The sequence below is a fragment of the Callionymus lyra genome, chromosome 13, assembly GCF_982586985.1.
Source record: "Callionymus lyra chromosome 13, fCalLyr1.hap1.1, whole genome shotgun sequence".
Lineage (NCBI taxonomy): Eukaryota > Metazoa > Chordata > Actinopteri > Syngnathiformes > Callionymidae > Callionymus > Callionymus lyra.
The window spans coordinates 2,328,412-2,350,521 of NC_141830.1; the positions used below are offsets into that span (position 1 = coordinate 2,328,412).

Sequence of the window (22,110 nt, forward strand, 5' to 3'; positions counted from 1 at the left end):
ATTATCACAAATATATACTGTATATACATATATATATATTTTTTTTTTCGTCAAGTTTTGTTTGTTCAAGAGGTGTGCAACTAATATTTACTTATTTGTGTTATTGACACAATCCAGTTAGGAGCAGCAGTTTGTAGTGGAGGATATGAAAGCTGCCAAGAGAGTGTGTTTGTTAGGGTTTGGGCGTGTCTCGTTTGGGGGTCACTTCTGCCAACGAGGGTGGGGTTTGGGTTATGTTATTTTAAGGGATTGTTCTTTTTTGTTCTGTGTTTGGTATTCATGCCTGGTCTGCCATCAGTACACATCTTAACCACTTTGTGTGCTTATTTATTTTTATTATTTCCTGTCTTTCAAGCATTATGCATAACTTTCTTCAGACATAGTACAGTAGAAACTATGGGTGAGTTAAAATTTTGCAGTTGGAATTGCAAATGCCTCAACAATCCCATCAAGCGCACTAAGGTGCTACACCATCTTAAACATCTAGGAGCCCAAATTGTAAGTAAGTAAGTAAGTAAGTAATATTTATTTATATAGCGCTTTTCGAGACCAGGGTCACAAAGCGCTTAAACAATCAAAACAATACTCAAAAAAGTACATACTTTAAAGATCAAGATAATACTGAGAACAACACAGGAGTTCGAGAAATTCAAGGAAAAGCCTGAACAAATAGAATCGCTTAAGATGTTTCTTGAAGGAGTCAGTAGATCATCAAACACAGATGTTTCTTGAAGGAGTCAGTAGATCATCAAACACAGATGTTTCTTGAAGGAGTCAGTAGATCATCAAACACAGATGTTTCTTGAAGGAGTCAGTAGATCATCAAACACAGATGTTTCTTGAAGGAGTCAGTAGATCATCAAACACAGATGTTTCTTAAAGGAGTCAGTAGATCATCAAACACAGATGTTTCTTGAAGGAGTCAGTAGATCATCAAACACAGATGTTTCTTGAAGGAGTCAGTAGATCATCAAACACAGGTGTTTCTTAAAGGAGTCAGTAGATCCATCAAGAACAAAGAGAGAGAAGATCGTTCCAAAGCTTAGGAGCAACAGCCTGAAAAGATTTCTCTCCTCTGGTCCTGAGCCGTGTGCGTTGTTAGATTGGAAATTATTCTACACTATACGTATACGCCATAAGTTAAATTAATGCTAAAAAGATGATCAAAATATAGAGTATAAAATACTAGCCTCATCTAAGAGCTTAAACGTTTAAATACACATTCACAACCAACATTTCACTTTCATACTGATATACACTGTCTCAAGGGTAGCTTGAAACAGACTAGAGATTATTCAGCGATTTAATGAAGGACTGTCTGTCTGCTCAGTTCACACCTGTGGACGTGAAACATAAAAGAACCACTGCCCCGGAATAGACGCCCCCTGGACAGAAAACTTTCCCTTAAATATAGAGAAGACCCATAACCCAAGACCGTCTTTCCCGGAGCTATTGACCTGTACAGCTGCCGGCAAAGAGCGAGTCCGATCGATCGTAAAAGTTTCTATGTTTGTTTGTTTTGAAGCGGTGAATAAACGACCGTACACTCTGAATTGATCCTTTTTTCTCCATAAAGCAAAGTATTAAGACCCGGAGGTGACGTCGTGTTGGAGCGACGGAAACGGACTCCGGTTTTATCCGTTTGAGCGTGGAACCATAAGTAGATTCTGATCCACAGACCTCAGAGCCCGAGCTGGGGTGTAAGGCTGGATCAGATCAGTGATGTAAGGAGGAGCCTGACCATGAATAGATCTGAAAGTAAGAACCAGAATTTTAAAGTTGATCCTGAAAGAAACTGGAAGCCAGTGAAGAGTTTTAAGGACCGGAGAGATGTGAGTTCTTCTACTAGAGCGGCTCATAATTCTGGCTGCAGAGTTCTGAATCAACTGCAGACGAGACACATCCTTCTTGTTAAGACATGAAAACAAACTGTTACAATAGTCCAGACGAGAAGAAACAAACGCATGGATTATAAGATCCAGATCATGTTCCGACAACATTTTCCTAAGTTTAGAGATTTTTCTCAGTTGAAGGAAACAGTTTCTGGTCAGTTTTCTTCAGTGTTGAACAAGAGACATGTCTTTATCAAATACAACACCCAGGTTTCTCAGGCTCAGTTTGACAGACTGACCTAAGTCACCCAAGTACTGACTCAACCCTGGAATCTTATCATCAGGAGCAATCACCAGTGTTTCAGTTTTGTCCACATTTAGCTGTAGAGTGTTTTCACTCAGCCATTGATTGGTTTCTAGCAAACAATTGACTAAGCTGTTCAGTCTCTGGGGCTCAGTTGGATCAAAAGAGAGAGATGGATGTCATCAGCAAAAATGTGAAACATCTGGAAATCTCTGAATGATTTTACCGAGGGGAACTAAGTACAGCAAAAACAATAAAGGACCCAGAACAGAACCTTGAGGGACTCCACACAACAGATCTGCCGATTCAGACCTCATTTGATTGGCAGATACACTAAAACTGCGCCCAGAAAGGTAAGATGAGAACCATTCTAACACAGACCCAGACAGTCCCACTTCATCCCTCAGTCTTCTCAGCAGGATCTGGTGATCAACTGTGTCAAAGGCTGAGGACAGATCCAAGAGAACCAGAACAGTGAATTTACCCGAGTCAGCCGACATCATGATGTCACTGGACACTTTCAATAAAGCTGTCTCTGTAGAGTGATGTTTACGGAAGCCAGACTGAAACTTCTCATGGATGTCGCTCTGATCCAGGAACAAAGACAGCTGCTCAGACACCACCTTCTCCAAGATCTTGGACAAGAAAGGGAGCTTAGAAATAGGCCTGAAATTACTGAGGTCAGTTGGGTCTAAGCCTGGTTTTTTGAGCAGAGGCTCCACAATGGCATGTTTAAATGCATTGGGAAAAACCCCTGTGGAAAGGGAGAGGTTTACCATATTGGTAACCCAGGGGCCAATTACATCAAATACTTTGATAAAAAGCCTACAAGGAAGGACGTCATCTGAGCAAGAGGAGGGTTTCATCTTGTTCACTAGTGCCGAAATATCACCCAAAGATACAGCAGTGAAGGAGGACCAAGAGGAGGAGAGGGGCTCAGAGACAGTAGGGGTTCCAAACAAAGGGGGAGAGATTTTCTCTTTGATCAATTTAATTTTGTCAATGAAAATGTCATGTTTTGGTGCTTTCCTGTTTTATTTTGAAGTCGGTTTCCTGTTTTGGTTCGTGTCTATGCTTTTTGTCTTGACAGACGCGGGCAGGTGCGCGGCTGGGGGTGATTGAATGGCGGGTTCTTCCCACAGAAAAGGAGCGTCGCAGACCTGAAGAACTCGCCAGAGAATTGAGTTTCCAGACTAGGTTGGCATTCGCTGATTCTCTATGCTCGTGTTCCGTATGAACTTTTTCCCGAAGACCCCTGACGTTGTCAGCGCCTTGTTTTGCTCACGTGAGTTTTTTTTCTCTTTTGTTTTAGTTCCGGATCTGAGATCCCGATCTCCAGCCGCGTCCTGCCTTCGTCCCGAGTTCCTGATTTGTTTTTTGTTTCGGTCCTTTCCGACCGCTTGGAATATTAAAAGACTTTGCTTGAACATTTGCTCCGAGGATATTTGTCCACTTCCGCTTCTGGGTCTCCTGCCGAGTTCCACCCGTGACAGAAAAATCTCAACAATGCATTGCTGTCAGCTTCACAGAAGACAGGCGTGATTTGAGGAGCAGGAGACACGAGAGAATTAATCGTGTCAAACAACACTTTGGAGTTTTTCTTATTTGCTGCTACCAGTTTCATGATGTAATCAGATCTGGCAGATTCCACCATCTCATTGTAAGAAGACATCAGATCCCTGAGGTGAAGTCTATGCACCTCAAGTTTAGTGGACTTCCAGAGACGCTCAGTATTATCTTGATCTTTAAAGTATGTACTTTTTTGAGTATTGTTTTGATTGTTTAAGCGCTTTGTGACCCTGGTCTCGAAAAGCGCTATATAAATAAATATTACTTACTTACTTACTTACTTTCGACAAAGTCTCTTCAGACTCAGGAGATCTTCATTTGTCCAAGGGCACCGTTTTTTCTGAATTTTCAAGTTCGATTTAACAGGTGCCACTTGATCCAGTTTTTCAACACAATGACCAGTGAAACAGTGAATCAAACTGTCCACGTCTGGGCAGTCATCAAAGGAAAGAGCGTCAAACATAGCAGAAAAACTGTCTGCAGTATCGGCTGAGATGACACGCCTCTGAGACCTAACTTTCAAAGGCTTAGGTTCAGGGATGAAGTCCAGGTTAAACAATACAAGAGAATGATCACTCAGATGGACATCATGTACAGATACATTAGAAATGTTCAGGCCAAGAGTAAAAACTAAGTCTAAAATGTGACCTTTTTGATGAGTGGGTTCAGAAACATGTTGCTCAAAATTAAAGGCTTCTGTTAAAGTTAAAAGTTCTTTAGCAGAACAAGATGTGACGTCATCAACATGAAGATTAAAGTCTTCAAGAATAAGGACAGATTCTATTTGAATAATGGAAGATAAGAAGTCACTAAAGTCTTTCAAGAACATCGCCGCAGGACCAGGCGGGCGGTAGATTGACACACAATAGAAAGGTCTTGTAGAACCAACCAAGATCATCTGAGATTCAAAAGAAGTGAATTCCTGTGTCTGAATCACTTTGCAAGAACAACGCTCCCTAAAAACAGTAGCAAGACCTCCTCCACGACCAGAGAGGCGAGGCTTCCCCAGGACAGCGCTCCCTACTGGACAGAGTTTGTTCAGATGAATAAACTCTTCCTCTCTCTGCCAAGTCTCAGAAAGACATAATAAATCCAAATTAACTCTTGTGAAAAGATCATTAAGAATAAAGGATTTATTAGTAATGGAGCGAACATTAAGAAGTCCTACGTTCAGCACCGATGACGTCACTGACGACGTCACTGACAGGCGCGCAGAGCGGGATCTTTTGAAGCGAACAGCGGTCACGTGGGTACCAGCTGTCACTGAAGTTCAACTCGGTTGTAAAAGTCGAATTAAAGAGAGGAAATGAAAAAATCTTACCACCTTTTGTTGAGATCTGGACAGACGGCAGCGCTGATGTGTCGTCATACTCTGCCGTGAGAGGAATGTCGATCAAACATCGATGACGTCCGATGACGTCAGAGTTGTTCCGAGCGATCGCGACTGCGCGTCTCATCCTGACCTGAACTCCAGACCGACTCGATCGCTTGTGGAAATCGTAGCCGAGAGATCAAACGATATTCCACAGAGTCCGAATCGATGAGAAGCGGAGCCAGAAACATATTCACCGGACGTTGGTAACGGTCGCGGTTATAATCTTCCATCGACTCTCTGATGTTGAAAAGAGCATCACGATCATAGATCCGAAATGCTTGAGACATATCTTTAGTGATATGAGCATAATATCCGGACAAATAGTCGTTAAAACGACTGTTTTTGGCAATTATTGCAGGAGCTTACGTTCAAGCAGCCGATCAAAGGCTCACCGGAAGCGGAAGTTAAAGAAATGTTCAAATTAATACTGGAATACATTTTCATCTGTTGGAGAGGGAGGGGGCCTAGCCTTCATCATTGACTCGGCAAATATATTCAGGGTCTTTTTAAGACCTGACATTACGAATGTTTAAGAACTTATTTAATGAACCTGTGACTAGAGCAGCAGAGAAGGACTCACCTGGAGTAATGCATGGCCTGCTGCTTGGCCCCACTCAGGTAGAAGTCAGTGGTGTGTTTCAGCTCGTCTGTGTGCCCAGTTTCTTCCATCCAGTGAGAGATGGTATGACAGTAAACACCGTCAAGGACGTTCCGCTCGTCAAAACATCTGTCGTGATGAGGCCCGTTACCTGTAAGGAAAACACACTTCAGTTCCTCACATACTCGAAGGGGTGTGGTTCTACATCATTTGGTGCTCCGCCCTCTAACCGCTTCGCTATTGGTTTATCCTCTCTGAGAAAGCTTAATGAACTCGCCACCCAGCTGGGTGCAATCATCTTCCTATAAAGGCAAGTAGTGTCCAGTGAGGGCTTTGGCCTATTACTTGCGACTGGTGGCTGTGTTTAGGCGCTCTGATGCCCTATTCATCTGCCACGGTAGATGCCAGTGGGGTGAGACGATCTCCTCCCAGAGGTTTTTCCATTGGGTGAAATAGGCCATTATCTGGGCCTACCAAGCAGCGGGTGGATCTGCTCATAGTGGACTGAGGGCACATTCCACCCGTGGTGTGGTGGCAGCCTTAGTGGCTCTTTTGTGCTGCTGTGCCCCCCACGAGGCCCACGGCCCCAGTGGAAGTGGAAAGGGCCCTAGCGATGCTGCTTCAGGAGGGGCGTCCAGCTGGGGGTACATTTATCCCGTCTGGCTTCGCCTTGGGTTTAAACCAATAGCGAAGCGGTTAGAGGCTGGAGCACCAATTCAAAGAACCTGAGATTATGATCATAACTCAGCGGTTTTATCATCAGCAGGATGTCGAAGCACAGCTTTGAAGACGACAGAGTTTACAGTAATATGCAGGAAGCTCTCTCAAATTTGTTTTATTGGTTTTTACAACGTTTTTTCTCTGTAATTTCTCGGCTTTAAAAAAAAATAGAGCTTAATAAACAAAACAATTTAAAGGGAAATGAAATAAGTCACTTTTGAAACCTTGCTGGAAATGACATCAACAGAAATAATAATAAAGACCTGAGAAGGTTTTTTAACTTATTGGCGCCAGAAGGCGCCGTCAGACATGGTCGCGAGGTGATGACGCCATCATGCGGCGGTTGTGGAGTGTTACTCCGCGATGACGTCATCGGAACCGCGTCCTCCGGATCCCAGTGACCCATTTCTACACGTAAGCCTGAAACGAACATCTCCAGCTCAGTCGACCCAGGAGTCAGAACCACACCGAACCGGAACAACATGGTGGATCAGCTGCAGCAGAACCAGGTCCAAAAATAATGCCAAAGATTCAATTGTGAGAGAATGACGTCTCACTCCGTCAAATACTCTCCACCCAAGAAATAAAATATATTGTTTGGAACTATTATTGTGTCAATACTTAAACACTCATTTCGATACAAAAAAATAATATATAATGATAATATGCAAGAGAAGATCTGAACTGTTAATGATAAAGTTTATTATAAACAAGTATAAATAACACTAAACTAATTAAACATGTTTCAATAGAAAAAGATCAAATAATTTACGTGTCACCCTTTGTTTTGCTGTTAATTTGTTAATTAAACTATGATGTTCTTGTGTTTTTACCATGGTCTCTGAAATAGTGAAGACTATTGTATTTACAAATAAACAATGAACAGAAATGTCTTTCTTACGCTGACTCTTATTACTGAAGCTCCAGTAAATATTCTTGAATGTCTGATAGAACCTGCCTAAAGTGAGAGCAGATCATGAGTCGATGGCATCAATCCATACCATGAATGACTCCTGTCCACCTGTCAGTCACAAACTTTCCCAGATAGGAGATCCAAATAATTTAATTTCTATACATTAACATCATTGAGGAAATATACCTGAGCATTGTTTACATGTTCTTATTGTAGCATATTGTTAATCTATATTCTTCTCTCTCAGTCGGTTTTAACATTATTATTTAAATAAACATTGATCATGTAGAAATAACGTGTAATCCATTGCATCAATGTCAATTAATAATTAAAAATCATGAACTTAGTCAGGTTTTTAAAACTGATCATTGTCAACTCATGTAATTAGTGAAACGTTATTTATTTTGTTATGTTGAAATCACATTTTTCAAAGTCATCCACTTATTGTTCACATAACAAAGTGCAATATGATTTAAATGTACATTTTTAATCATCATCTAACCATGTTGAGGAGCAGGTGAGTTCCAGGCTTATAAAAATATTTTATATAAGAGTATGGTATCAAGGATGAGGGCACAGGAGATCCAGGACCTCTCCTCAGGACCGTAACCCTCCCAGTATATGAGGTACTGGAAACCTCGGCCTCTGCGATGGACGTCCAGGATCTTTTTGACTCTGCAGGCTGGATGATTGTTGATGACCAATGGTGGAGGTGGAGTATCCATAGGCGGCTTTAGGATGGAGACATGGAAGGTGGGATGTACGAGAGATGGCGGGAGCTTCTGTTGGACAGCAGAGGGATTGATGATCCGCTCAATCTCGATAGGACCAACGTATCTAGGAGCCAGCTTCCTTGAGTCGAGTTGAAGAGGCAGGTCCCGTGTAGAGAACCAGAACCTCTGGCCAGGACAGTAGTTGGGTATGCAGTGTCTGTCGGATAGGGCTCTGTTGCCCAGGGTGGAACGGCAAAAAGGTTTTCTGGTGTGCTTCCAAACAGACTTGCAGCAGTCAATGTGAGCCCGGACCGAGGGGACAGCTGTATCACGTTTCTTGGGAAGGGAAGAGCGGAGGCTGATAGCCGTTAGCTACAATGAATGGTGACATACCCGAAGAGGAAGACGTAAGGGAGTTGTGGCCAGGTGACGAGTAGAAACACAGCGAAGCTGTCTCGAGGTCTTGGTTAGCCCTCTCTGTTTTGCCATTAAAAGGAGGATGGTATCCGGACGTGAGGCTCAAAGTGGTGCTGATGGCTTTGCAGAAAGCCTGCCAGACCTGTAAGTTAAACTGAGGGCCTCGATCTGACACAATGTCAATAGGTATGCCATGAAGACGGAAAACCCGACTCACCACGATGTCAGCAGTTTCTAGAGCGGGCAGAAGTTTGGCAAGAGGAACAAAGTGAGCCATCTTTGAGGAGCGGTCGACGATAGTCGGGATGGTTTTCTTGCCGTTGGATGCCAAGGTCGACTCGGAATAGGGAGAGGTTGAAGGAGACTAGCTGGAGGACAGTGAAACTTTTTCTTGAGCAGACAGTGCACGCAGCGACAAACTCTTTAACGTCTTGAGTATTACGTGGCCACCAGAAGCGCTGTCTAATGAGCTTAAAGTGATGTTGAGCGAGAACTGCGCCGATGCCGGTGTCTGAAGCGTCGACTTCCACAATGAACTGGAGTGAAGAATCTCGATTGGTGGTTTCGGGATCGGAGGAGAATCGTTCCTTCAATTGGCGGAAAGCAATGTCGGTGTCAGAAGTCCAGGAGAAGAGATGCTTGGTGGAAGTAAGTTTAACAAAATATTATCTTGGTAGACATAGACAAATTGGTTAAGCATGTCACGAAGTACGTCATTGATCAGTGCTTGGAACACTGCAGGAGCATTAGATAGTTAGCCCAAAAGGTATCACATGGTATTCTAAATGTCTTAAACGCGGTCTTCCACTTGTCACCCTCCTGTGTACCTAGCAAATGCATTGCGTAGGTCTAGTTTAGTAAAAATCGTGGCCTGGTTGAGAGGTTCAAAAGTAGGATCAATTAGGGGGATCGGACACTTACTCCACAATAGTCTATGCAAGGACGTAGGGACTTTTCCTTCTCTGAGACAAATAAGAATCCTGCTCCAAGTGGAGAGAAGGAGGGTCTGATAAGACCTGCTGCAAGGGACTCTGTAATGTACGTCTCCAGGGCTTCCCGTTTGGGACGTGACATACTATACAGATGGCTAGTAGGAAGTGGGGCGCCAGGAAGTAGCTCAATAGAGCAATCATTAGGCCAGCGAGGAGGTAGGGTCAACGCCTTATCTTTGCTTAATACCTCGCTCAGGTCAAGATATTCAGGAGGATTCTTGGAACTATCTCTAGGAGACAGAGAACAGATATTAGGCGTACCAGTCTTGGGAGAAGCTGAACCAAGACAGCACGAGTGACAATAGGTACTCCAGGCCGAGATGGAGGAGGATGTCCAATCAATCTGGGGTTTGTGTAACTGCAGCCAAGGAAAGGCCTAGCACGATAGGTGAAGAAGCAGAAGAGGTCACTAAAAAATAGTCTCATTGTGATTACCAGAGACTGTGAGGGAGAGTGGTACGGTCTGGTGCGTAATGATGGTCATGGGTGTCCCGTCTAACGCACTTACTGGTAGTGGAGAGTCGAGGCTGAAAAGTGGAATGGAGACTTAATCAGCAAATTTATGATGAATAAAATTCTCATCAGCCCCTGTGTTTAAGTTACAGTTTATTTAAAAGGACAATGTGTTCACCAAAACTTGTAAGAACGGAATTAACTCCAAGAGTGACAGGCAAGTTAAAAACGTGAATGGGGACTTGAATTACTAGTATGACTCACCAAAGTGCGAGGCGAAGATAAAGAACCCCTAGGACGAACTGAACATTGGGCAATGGCATAACCCTTAAGGCCACAGTACAGACAAAGGCCGTGATGCAAGCGTCGGGCCCTCTCTTCTGGAGTGAGACAAGTCCTATTAACCTGCATGGATTCTAAGGAATTAGGATCCAAAAGGGTTTTAACCTGAAATCCAACATTCTGGAAAGTTTGCTGATGCCTAGAACGACCCTCACATCTACGCTCCTGAAGTCGGTTATCGGTACAGACTGCAAGTGAATTGAATTCGCCTTCATATGCAATGTTGATTGTTGTGCTTGGTTTGTATTCCCAGATGCATCTTCTTGTTGGCTTTTATGAAACATCTGAGTGAATAAGATCAAACTGGACTGTAGGTTAACCATGCTGCTGCCTGTGACTTTTAAGTCGGTTGAATACTATCTGGTAAAGTTAAAGAAATATCTTAATAATTAATTAATTTGAAAGAAAACTCTTGAGACATTTTTGTGAAGTCAAAGAGGTTTTAAATCAAGTCTTTAATAAAATACAAACAAATAATTGATTGACATGTTGGAGTATAAACATGATTAATTTCATTCATACTAATACTAATAATAAGTAGTATCTTGGTCAAAGCCACCTTAAGCCCCTTAACTCCCCTGAGGTTTGATTTAAACATGGTTTAACTCTTGCTGCATCACTTATTTACATGACAAGAAAACCCTGTTGATGCACTTCCTCTTTCTAAATGGTCGTGCTGTTCTCGATGTTGACGGGGTTCAGGTAGGTGTACGGGACCTCCAGCTGCTTGTTTCTTGAGTCAACAGCTTCGCTGAAGTGTGACAACTTTGCCTGAAACTCATTGATCATCATCTTCACAGCAGGTTCGTTGAATCGTTCCTCAGGATATTGACCCAGAGGTACCTACAGAAAAGTAAGAATCAGCATATCTGTGTGGATGAGAACATCCATAAACTCGTGCGACAAACTTACGAAATCTGTGTATATTTCTGAGAGCAGGCGCACCATTGCCACAAATGTGACCGTCTCGCCAATGTTTGGGAGGGTCTCTAAAATGCCCTCCATGGTAGACTGCCCTTTGACGGAGGGAGGTGGCTCCTTCAGCAGGAGCGAACCGTTCGGGATGAAGCTTAGGTAGTCAAACTACATTTGGAACGGAGTAATTATGTTTCACTTTAGACAATTGTCACAACTCGAATATCATACCTGGCCTCCATTAACAGCAACGTGTTGCGCAGACACGGTGAATACCACCATAGTGACGAACTTGATCACTTCCTCGACTCCACTGAAGGCGCGAGGTATCCCTGTTTACAGGTCAGCACAATGGTCGGTATCAGTTGCCACCCAGTGATAGTGACGCATTTCATACCTGAGGATTCTCTGGACAAAAAGCCATGGACGAATAACTCATGGATCCAATCCTGGAGTTCAGTGTCCTTTTGGACATCCTTGTCAGAGGTGTAGAAGTGTTCTATTACCGCTCTTACAAAGCTGCTCCATTAAAAACAAAAATGGTTGTGAAGATCTTCATAATGGACACAGTACATATATTAAGACTCTAAACCCACTTCATCCCAAAGCTATGACATAACTTGTCAAACATCGTACCTGTTGACGATGTCCCACAGCCTCAGCCCATCATCTCTGTAGTAATAGTTGGGGATGGATTCCAGGCCTCGTGCTGGTATGTTCTCTGGCAGGCACATGGAGCTGTAGGTGTTTTCAGCATGAGACCTTTTCATGAGCTCCATCACGCCATCGACCCCAAGCGAAGACTAAAAAAACACGCAAGAATTAGGACAACTTTTAAAGGCTAACATTTATATGATGCCGTTGAGTCTTTACAATTGCGAGAGGTGCGCCTGGTCCAAGAAGAGCTTCACGGCCTCCTACGTTCACATTAAGGGTTCCCCGGAAATGTGGTATAAGAAGCTGTAGAGAGAAGAGAAAGAAGGTCATTTGAAACTCTCAGCAGTAACGGCAGCAGATTATACGTCTGTCCGTCTTTCTGTAAGAAAAAAAGTTCAGAGAAAGTTGATGATGGGACAAGGAAAGAAAAATGATTTCATCTGGATTAAAAATATTTATTTAGTTCATTCTTCTTTTGATTTTTATGGATTCTAACCACTGCTTTTTTCTGTTCAAGGTCACTGCTCAAAAGTAGCAAAAACTGAAAAATGAACTGTAAAACAATATTTTTAAAGTCAACCAGATGATACAAAGTTTTGGTAGATGCTACTGCAATGAAATCCCAGTAAAAGTAATGTTGCTGACTTGCAACACTTTAACGCCTTCACGTCAAGTCATTGAACATGTTTCCTGATTTTATTGTATATTTTTTTGAAACGGGTTCTACGTGAGCTTCTTGGTGGAGGTATGCACAGTACTCTTCAGTAATATTCTTAAAAGTTTTTGCTAGCTTAGTTTAGTTTAAACCCTAGAGTGATGTTAGCTCTTCCTGCTTGCGAAGTGTGTCTATTATCTAAAGGAGTTTTGCAATATACCTTCAAACCTGTCCATTGTTGATTTGCGATGTTGACACCTCTTGGCTTGAAAAAAGGTTTCCTTTTTGATCAGTGGGTTTTTTCAAATAGTAGTAAGAGGGTGTGCCAGATCACTCAATGGTTCCTTTGAGTCAGTTCTAGATATTGTGAAAGTCACGAAACCTTTCCTTCAATATTGAGAAAAGTGTGAGCAATGCTCCATGTTAGTTGTTGGTGTTTCGTAAGAATGGGTTTCCATTCTTACGAAACATGGAAACCCATTCTTACGAAACAACACAGATCTCACGAATACAATCGCTTTTTTCAAGATGTCAACAGAACACACAAACATTTTCTTAATTTCTTTCCTTTTCTCTTCGTCTTCTTGTTCTTCAACTTGCCAAAGCTTTGCCAGCCTAAGTGGAGACCATCACGTGGCCTATTGTTTCTATTTATTTGCATCCGACCTCAAAACCTACTTCCACTCACCGGTTTCAGCTTGATAAACATATCCTTTGTCTTATTATTACCTTGTAGAGAGGATGAATCCCTGGCAGGTTACGGAGGGTGGAGATCGTGAAGACCTCCGCCATGTAGTGAGTGTTCATGAGGTGATGGACTATCTGATGGTCCATCGCGTCAGCACTTCTGATAAACATCTTGGCAAGGATCCAATCAGTGTCGCTGTCACTTGGGAGGAAGACTGGGTTCTTTTCGGACGGTTGTTGATAGAGCTGCAGAGAAAATTTACTTGTTGAATCTTAGTCATAGAAGAGCACGTTGGTGGGTTTTTACCTGTATCGCTATTGGCATCAGCTGTTTCTTCATGTTCAAGTAGAACAAACAGAATCCGTCAACCACGTGCATACGTTGTCCGTCTTGGATTCTTGTGATTATTTTCTCCATTTTCTTGTGGTCCACGATAAATAAATTTCCGTCCTGGTTGCATAAATTGTTACATGGTTACATCCCAGAGAAAATGAGATCCAGGAAATCAAACTCCAACCTTCAGCTCCTTCTGCAGAGAACTGCCGTCTCGCAGAAACGGCTTCAACATTTCCTCCGTGACTCGGAAGTTGGAAGGAATCTCTTTGCAGCGTTTGATTACCATGGGGTTGGATCCGTTCAGGAATTGGTACCCAAAGAACTCATCGTCTTTCCAGTGCTCGGCAACGTACTCTAGACGACAAAGAGTTGTTTAATATGACCTTCAATTGCATTTTGAAGTTTTCTTAGGTTCTTAAGTTTTTGTGGTCTTGTTTCGTGAAGGGATTGCTGCTGAAGATAAGAGTGATAGTTCTACTTCATTGGTGCTCCGCCCTCTAACGGCTTCGCTATTGGTTTACCCCGAGGCACCGCCTCGTCTCTGAGAAAGCTCAATAAACTCGCCACCCAGCAGGGGGCAGTCCACTTCCTATAAAGGCGGGAAACACCCGCCGCACTTCCTTTTTACAACTCAGCGAGAAAGCTCCTGACAGTGGAATGTCTGATGGCAAATGAATATTGAAGTGAACCATGTGTGCACGAAGACTCCCTGAAGAGGAGACACACATGTCTGCTTCGTTTGCCTAGGCCCAAATCACACGTGATGATTGTGTGGCCTTCCGAGCGCTTCCCACAGCTTTTGACAGTGACGGGAAGCGTTCGAGGCTTGTCGACCCACGCCGCCTCAGATCATGATTATGATCAAGACAGGTTAATGCCATGTTGTTTAAGAAAAACAAACAACATGGCAGTCCTGTCTGCTGCACTCGACAAGCTCACGTTCCAACGTGATAAGAAGAAAAAAGTTGTTGGACCCTGATGAGTCGATCTGAGTCTTCTGGCTCGCTGCGTGGAGTCGACCATGAGGTATGCGAGAGCGATCAGGTAAGTATCTCTTGCAGGCCTCATGGCCCTCCTGCAACACTCGACGGGTTCACCTGAAAGAGATGTTAGTAGTGTGCATGTGTTTCCGCCTGTGAGTGTGACGTAGTCACAGGCGTCATTAGAAACTTTCGCCGCTAATGCTAAGCTAACATGCTCCTCCGTTCATAGACGGCGAGAGTTTCCTCTCAGAACACAGTTCGGAGGAGGTTTTAAACCCCTTCGTCCGGGTCATGCCGAGACTGTAATAACGGAGTCTGTCCACACGAATGAAGGACAGACTCAACCGTCTGTGTGTTTGTTTCCAGATAAGCAAATGTCCACGAGACCGGCTTGATCAGCTGTGTTTACTTCACTTCCGTGTTGACATGCGTTGACGGGGTTTGACCGCCGATGAGCGTTGTCAAAAAAATCCCGGCGCCATGGATGACGTCACGTTCGGCGGAGAAACGCCATGGAACGGATGCACCATGGAGTGGAATGGCCCGGCAGGAGGCGGCGCAGCTCCGCCATCACCTGCATGGGCGTGATGACGAGGCGCGACGGGGATACGGCGCTCGGAGACGGAGATCCCGTTCGTCTGCCTCATCATCTGGTGCTAGGGGGGGGGAAGCGTCACCAGAGACCAGCCATCCCAGCAGCACCAACAACATCGGTAACAGCGGCGGCGGGTGACGAGTGAGCGTCACCAAGATCCGCAGCGTGAGCCGGGGGAGGGGGGGCAGCAGCCGCAGCGGAGTCGTCGGCCGAGGGCTCCTCCCCCCTATTCATTCAAGGGCATGTGTCGGGAATAAAACAAGAGAACGTATGACGTTTCTGTGTTTCGTTCTGAGAGAGATGTTAGTAGTGTGCATGTGTTTCCGCCTGTGAGTGTGACGTATTCACAGGCGTCATTAGAAACACTTGAGTTGGCCGGCCGGACTACTGTTTGCCTTCCCTCCTCCGCGGCTCCTCCTCCCCTTAGTTCGGAGGACGAGGCGGGAGGGGCTGAGGTTAACAATGGTAGCGCCAGACTCCCTGGTGCGCATGACGGTCAGGGAACCGTGGGCCATCACTTAGGCCCCCGGTGCCCTGGGCCGGCCTCTCAAAGTGTGGTTCCTGCACGGGACGAGCTGTGCGGGACTTGGACCCGGGCGTTCTCCACACGCTGGAGAACACCCGGGCCCCGTTGACACGCAGGCTTATATCTCTTGCTTAACACCTCCTCCGAACTGTGTTCTGAGAGGAAACTCTCACCGTCTATGAACGGAGGAGCATGTTAGCTTAGCATTAGCGGCGAAAGTTTCTAACGACGCCTGTGACTACGTCACACTCACAGGCGGAAACACATGCACACTACTAACATCTCTCTCAGGTGAACCTGTCGAGTGCTGCAGGAGGGCCATGAGGCCGGCAAGAGATCCTGGGCTGGCAGGGCCCTAGTGATGCTGCTTCAGGAGCGGCGTCCAGCTGGGGGTACATTCATCCCGTCAGGCTTCGCCTTGGGTCTAAACCAATAGCGAAGCCGTTAGAGGGCGGAGCACCAATGAAGTAGAACCCCTGAGTTATCTATCATAACCTCAGGTTCTACGAATTGGTGCGAAGCCCTCTTACCTCGTCGCCCAGAACCTGAGGTTATGATAGATAACTCAGGGGTTATAGACTTTTGTTTCAAACAAACAACAAGCAAACAAAAGCATAGTTCTGTTGTGTTTGTTTTACAGAATTTAACTTTTTGTTTAACTTTATTTTCCTAAATGTATGGATAATTTGTACAAACGGTGTCCAAACCTTTTTCTGCATTAATCGAATTGGTTCGATCCTGCAGCTGCTCTATTCTTCAGCAGATGACTCAATTATCTTTAAGAGACATTTAGGAAATACTTTGGTTGTTTATACGGACTGGTTGCTCCAGGCAAAGATTGTTTTTCTCATCTTGAAGCTGTCGTTTTAAATGTTCCTTCCTAAGAAAAAGGTTCTGATTAAACTGGCTGCGCAAGATTCCAAGATTCACTGTAACGACTGCCAAAGGCTAATTTCACAAGCCCCTTTTTTTGCTGCATCTGGATGTTGTTGTACTAAACCGGTAACTAGGTTGAGGAGGAACTGGCTTGATGCAAATACCCAGTAACATTGGGACCAAGGGTTGACTCAGAGAAATTGAAAGAGATTTACAATCCACCCAAACTTCTGAACACTTGAGTTAAACCCCACCACGTTTACCAGATTCCATTGTTCTTTAGGACGTAAGAAGGTTCTTAAGAAGGGTTCCGCTACGAAAGAGCGCTGAAATATGGGTGTTGGATTTTTCTTCTCTACTATCTAGTCTGTTTCTGCCACAGTGGTCTGCAGCTATGAGCGCTTTACAATGGTTTTATTATTCCATGATGTGGACGATACACATTTCCCTGACGCGACTTGACCACTGAGCATTTGGTCGCTAAGAAGGCTGTGAGTATTCGGCTCAATCTTACAATTCCTTCTGTCAAATATCTTCTTACGAGTAATTCTGGAAACACTTCTTTCTTCCTCATCGTTCTTAAGAGCGCCCGTAAGAAGATCATTGCACATAAGAGCTTCTTAAGAATCCTGTCACACGTGGTCACTGCAGGATGTTCCATGGTAACTTGCACGGATCACAAGACTTTTCTGAACAATGTGGCATGTCGTACCGAGGTTCATTTGAATAACGGTCTGTGGGCCAAAAATTGACCATATGGGTAAGAGTGTAAACAAAACAAAAAGTCTAAATTTTAGCATTTTTGTTTTTCACCAATAACTCCACCTCACTTCCAAAACTGGCACGTAGTTAATTCGCTTCCCCTTATTTTCTTTAGTATTTTGGGATTTTAGCAGATTAGCTGTTGACAAGTAGGTCTGCGTTCAAGGTCACTAATGCCCGATATGGACAAAAACAGCGTTAACCAACTAAGTACCTGATGTGGTTGTCCTTCTGCACCAGAAGATTTCCTTCAGGTCTTCGATGCTCTCCCATTTTGATTTAGAAGCCAACAGCCCTTTTAACTTGAGCTCAAAGCCACTAGAGAAAGAAGTGTTAATTCAATCATAAATAAAAGTGCAAATGAGTCAAAAATACTCACGTCAGCCTTTTTGTGTGACTTATTTCAGAATCTTTGGATGGAGTAAATCGAATTTCTGAAGGTATCTCAGGTACCTCGAGAGGACTGTAGTGAGGTACTCCGTCATCTGTTACTCTCCACCTGAGAAACAAACAGTTGTTGTTGTAAATCTCAGCCGACACCTTAAAAAGAAACTTACTCAAATGTTTTCTTCTTGTGGATCAACTCCTTCTTTCTGTGCTCCACCAGGAGAGGGTTGTTCTCCTCAAAGACTCTGGTGGCTGGAATAAAAAAAACATGTTTAAGTAGCTACAAGATTAGCTTCAGAAAACAAATACTGACCATTTCCTCCTCGGAGCTCCAACTGCGTCTGTCGCGATATCCACTTGTAACAGGGAAAAAGAAGAGAATCCCCCTCTGGAGTCTGGACCACGATCTTTGAGCAGTACCACTCGTCTTCTGGCAGAAAGAAGAACGCCTCCTTCTCCACCTTGATCAGCAGGAGGTTCCCCAGAGACTTGGGGGTTTTCACCACATAGTACCCACCCTGAGGTTGATCAAGGGTCACATGTCAAACCAAACGTGTTGATGCAGGTTTAAAGCAACATCTCAACAGGTCAGAGCTACAAATAAACCAGGGATGACTCGTAATAAATACAATCTGTTCCCACTCCAAGTGAAACAGTCTCAAGTCCTGTCCCAACAATAAACAAACGTGAATTATAGTCAGTGTTGATTCCTTAAGATCCCAGATTTCAGAAGACGATAACTGAAGAACCAGTGAAGGAACATCGTTTCCAAGCCTAGCTTTCATTCACAGCAGAAATATGAGAAACCAGGGAACTCACCTGGAGACTCAGATCATTGGGTCCCTGTGCAGGGTACAGGTTTTGCTTCTACAGAACAGACACACAATATATGTTGGTTTTCTGATGATAATCGAATGATATTTGAAGTATAGGACATTGTCAAAGATCAAGGTTTTTGAGGTGAAGACATCGTCGTCAATTAAATTGATGGCGTTCGTTAATGTTCCAGACTATATTCAATCAAGGTTCTCACAGTAACAGAGAAGAAACCTAGTCAGAACTTACTGTCCCAGTTATGAAGTCCAGTCCATAGTTGTCCAGCTCAGTCCGCTCACTCTCCCCCTCGTCTCCGACCAGAGTCACGAACACGTGGTCCATTGTACCCGAGTACTTCAAGTCCCCGGTCGTTACTGCCAACTTGTACTCAGCCATGGTCAGCGATCTCAGTCTAGGCAGGAGATGAGAGTTTAAGGGCATAAATCACCTTCAGCTCAATAGTGTCACTGACACTTACTATAGTCCGACAAATGTGTATCAGCGTCAGGTGCTCGAGCTCGTCTGTGTCCTTGAGAGACCTGTACCACTGACTGAGTCTTTTATCAAGTCCCGAGAGCAGCGTGTTCTCACAAGTCGTACGACCTGTTTCCAGGAATATTGATTTACGACCTCACTTGTCAGCCTCTCACGTCAAGAAGATCGCCTCATAGTTCGTTGCTCCAACTGTGAGAAACCCTTTAATTATGTTGTGTTTAAACATGTATTTTAAATTGTGTGTATTTCTAGTCAGTGTCAAATAAAAAACACCCAGATATTCTTGTATTTTATTACATTGTTTATATCTTTTTAAAAACTTCGTTTTTTGGGGGGATTTTGTAATTACAACATCATCTATAATATTATTAACTTGTTTATTCTCTTGCATGTGGGCGTCTATGCCAGCTTCTTCAGGCAAGAGGCGAGGGACACCCTGGACAGGACGCCAGTCTTTCTCAGTTCAATTAACATGTTTACTTAATGTATTTATTTTCCTACTAGAATATGATATAACTTAATAATAATAAGAGAAAGAAAGATAAACCTTCTTCTGGTTTAACACTATTATTCGACACCATCTTCAAAGGTAAACCGGTTTGCAATGGAGCCCTCGGGAGATTCAACTGACCACTCCTACTCCACTTGATTTCACAACTAATCTTATCTTATCATCTCTGATGTGTGTTCTTCCTCATGTAATTACAAAAGTCTAGACAAATTTTCCAACACATCAAGTAAGTAAGTAATATTTATTTGTAAAGATCCTTCTAGACCAGGGTCACGAAGATCTTTAACAATCAAAAACAACACACAGTTCAAATATATACTTTAAAAGATCAAGACACATAAGACAAACGTTCCTGACGAGTTTCCTGCCCAGCAAGTTATTCACAAGTGCCGTTAAATTCCTTAACGTCTGATGTCAGTGACATTTGAGTTCTTCCCAAAACATCTCAGTTTTGATTGTACCATATCCCCAGAGAGTGTCATGCGATCTCTCAGACGCACGAACCCACGGAGAGACCAGGGTCCTGATAACATTCCTGGTCGCGTCCTGAGAGACTGTGCTGAGGAGCTCACAGATGTAGTCACCGACATCCTCAACTCCTCACTGAGACAAGCTGTTGTCCCCACAGGCCTCAAAGCCGCCGCCACCATCATCCGGGTCCCGAAGAAGTCGTCCCTCTCCAGCTACAACGACTACCGTCTGATCGAACTCACTCCCATCCTCATAAAGTACTTTGAGTGGCTAGTCCTGCGACACAAGTCTGATCTCCCCCCTTGCCATCTCTGCTGCCCTCCACTCAGCCCTCACCCGCCTGGAGACTAAAGACTCATAGAATGTTGTTCATCGACTTCAGCATCAACACCATCATCAGCATCTCATCCTCAAACTGGACCAGTTGGGACTCAACACCTCCCTGTGCAACTGGCTGTTGGACTTCCTGACGGGGAGACCACAGACACTGGGGGTCGGCAGTAACACCTCCAGCACCATCACACTGAACACAGGTCCCCCCCAAGGATGTGTGCTGAGCCCCCTCCTCTTCACTCTGCTGACAAAACTAAAGAGGTCATTGTGGACTTCAGGAGAGTGCACACCCAGCATCTACCACTAACCATGGACAAAGCTGCAGTGGAGAGGGTGAGCAGCACCATGTTCCTGGGTGTCTCTGAAGATCTGTCCTGGAGCCACAATACAACATCACTGGCCAAAAAATCCCACAAGCACCTGTACTTCACCGTGTCCTGCCGCAAGAAGCTGCAGCGCATAGTGAGAGCAGCTGAGAGGATCATTGGTGTCTCTCTCCTCCTGGACATTTATAACACCAGGATCACCAGGATAGTGTACATACTAACTAGTAACTAATTCTCCACAGATAGTGTGTCTCAAATCACATACTTCTCTTAGTATACTAGAAGTTAGTATGCATCAGGATAGTGTACGTACTAACTAGTAACTAATCCTCCACAGATAGTATGTCTCAAATCACATACTACTCTTAGTATGCTAGAAGTTAGTATGCATCAGGATAGTGTACGCACTAACTAGTAACTAATCCTCCACAGATAGTATGTCTCAAATCACATACTTCTCTTAGTATACTAGAAGTTAGTATGCATCAGGATAGTGTACATACTAACTAGTAACTAATCCTACACAGATAGTATGTCTCAAATCACATACTTCTCTTAGTATACTAGAAGTTAGTATGCATCAGGATAGTGTACGTACTAACTAGTAACTAATCCTCCACAGATAGTATGTCTCAAATCACATACTTCTCTTAGTATACTAGAAGTTAGTATGCATCAGGATAGTGTACGTACTAACTAGTAACTAATCCTCCACAGATAGTGTGTCTCAAATCACATACTTCTCTTAGTATACTAGAAGTTAGTATGCATCAGGATAGTGTACGTACTAACTAGTAACTAATCCTTCACAGATAGTATGTCTCAAATCACATACTTCTCTTAGTATACTAGAAGTTAGTATGCATCAGGATAGTGTACGTACTAACTAGTAACTAATCCTCCACAGATAGTATGTCTCAAATCACATACTTCTCTTAATATACTAGAAGTTAGTATGCATCAGGATAGTGTACGTACTAACTAGTAACTAATCCTCCACAGATAGTATGTCTCAAATCACATACTTCTCTTAGTATACTAGAAGTTAGTATGCATCAGGATAGTGTACATACTAACTAGTAACTAATCCTCCACAGATAGTATGTCTCAAATCACATACTTCTCTTAGTATACTAGAAGTTAGTATGCATCAGGATAGTGTACGTACTAACTAGTAACTAATCCTCCACAGATAGTATGTCTCAAATCACATACTTCTCTTAGTATACTAGAAGTTAGTATCATCAGGATAGTGTACGTACTAACCAGTACTTGGACTTCTTGACGGGGAGACCACAGACAGTGCAGGTCGGCAGTAACACCTCCAGCACCATCACACTGAACACAGGTCCCCCCCAAGGATGTGTGCTGAGCCCCCTCCTCTTCACTCTGCTGACCAAACTAAGGAGGTCATTGTGGACTTCAGGAGAGTGCACACCCAGCATCTACCACTAACCATGGACAAAGCTGCAGTGGAGAGGGTGAGCAGCACCATGTTCCTGGGTGTCTCTGAAGATCTGTCCTGGAGCCACAATACAACATCACTGGCC

The 22,110-nt window shown here is 43.8% G+C and overlaps 1 protein-coding gene across 1 annotated transcript; it reads right to left on the reverse strand.

Moving 5' to 3' along the window:
• Positions 1 to 10,648: 10,648 nt before the first annotated feature.
• LOC148066966 (hydroperoxide isomerase ALOXE3-like) lies at positions 10,649 to 19,186 on the reverse strand. Its single transcript, XM_087805994.1, has 16 exons — positions 18,903 to 19,186; positions 18,674 to 18,836; positions 18,428 to 18,475; positions 17,922 to 18,126; positions 17,779 to 17,860; positions 17,601 to 17,720; positions 17,436 to 17,539; positions 13,661 to 13,833; positions 13,450 to 13,593; positions 13,185 to 13,388; positions 12,017 to 12,103; positions 11,780 to 11,946; positions 11,541 to 11,662; positions 11,375 to 11,475; positions 11,141 to 11,311; positions 10,649 to 11,071 (listed from the first exon to the last, which is right to left on the reverse strand). Exons 2-16 carry the CDS (start codon positions 18,818 to 18,820, stop codon positions 10,892 to 10,894), a joined length of 2,055 nt encoding a protein of 684 aa, XP_087662120.1. The 5' UTR covers positions 18,821 to 18,836; positions 18,903 to 19,186; the 3' UTR covers positions 10,649 to 10,891.
• Between the last annotated feature and the right edge of the window lie 2,924 nt (positions 19,187 to 22,110).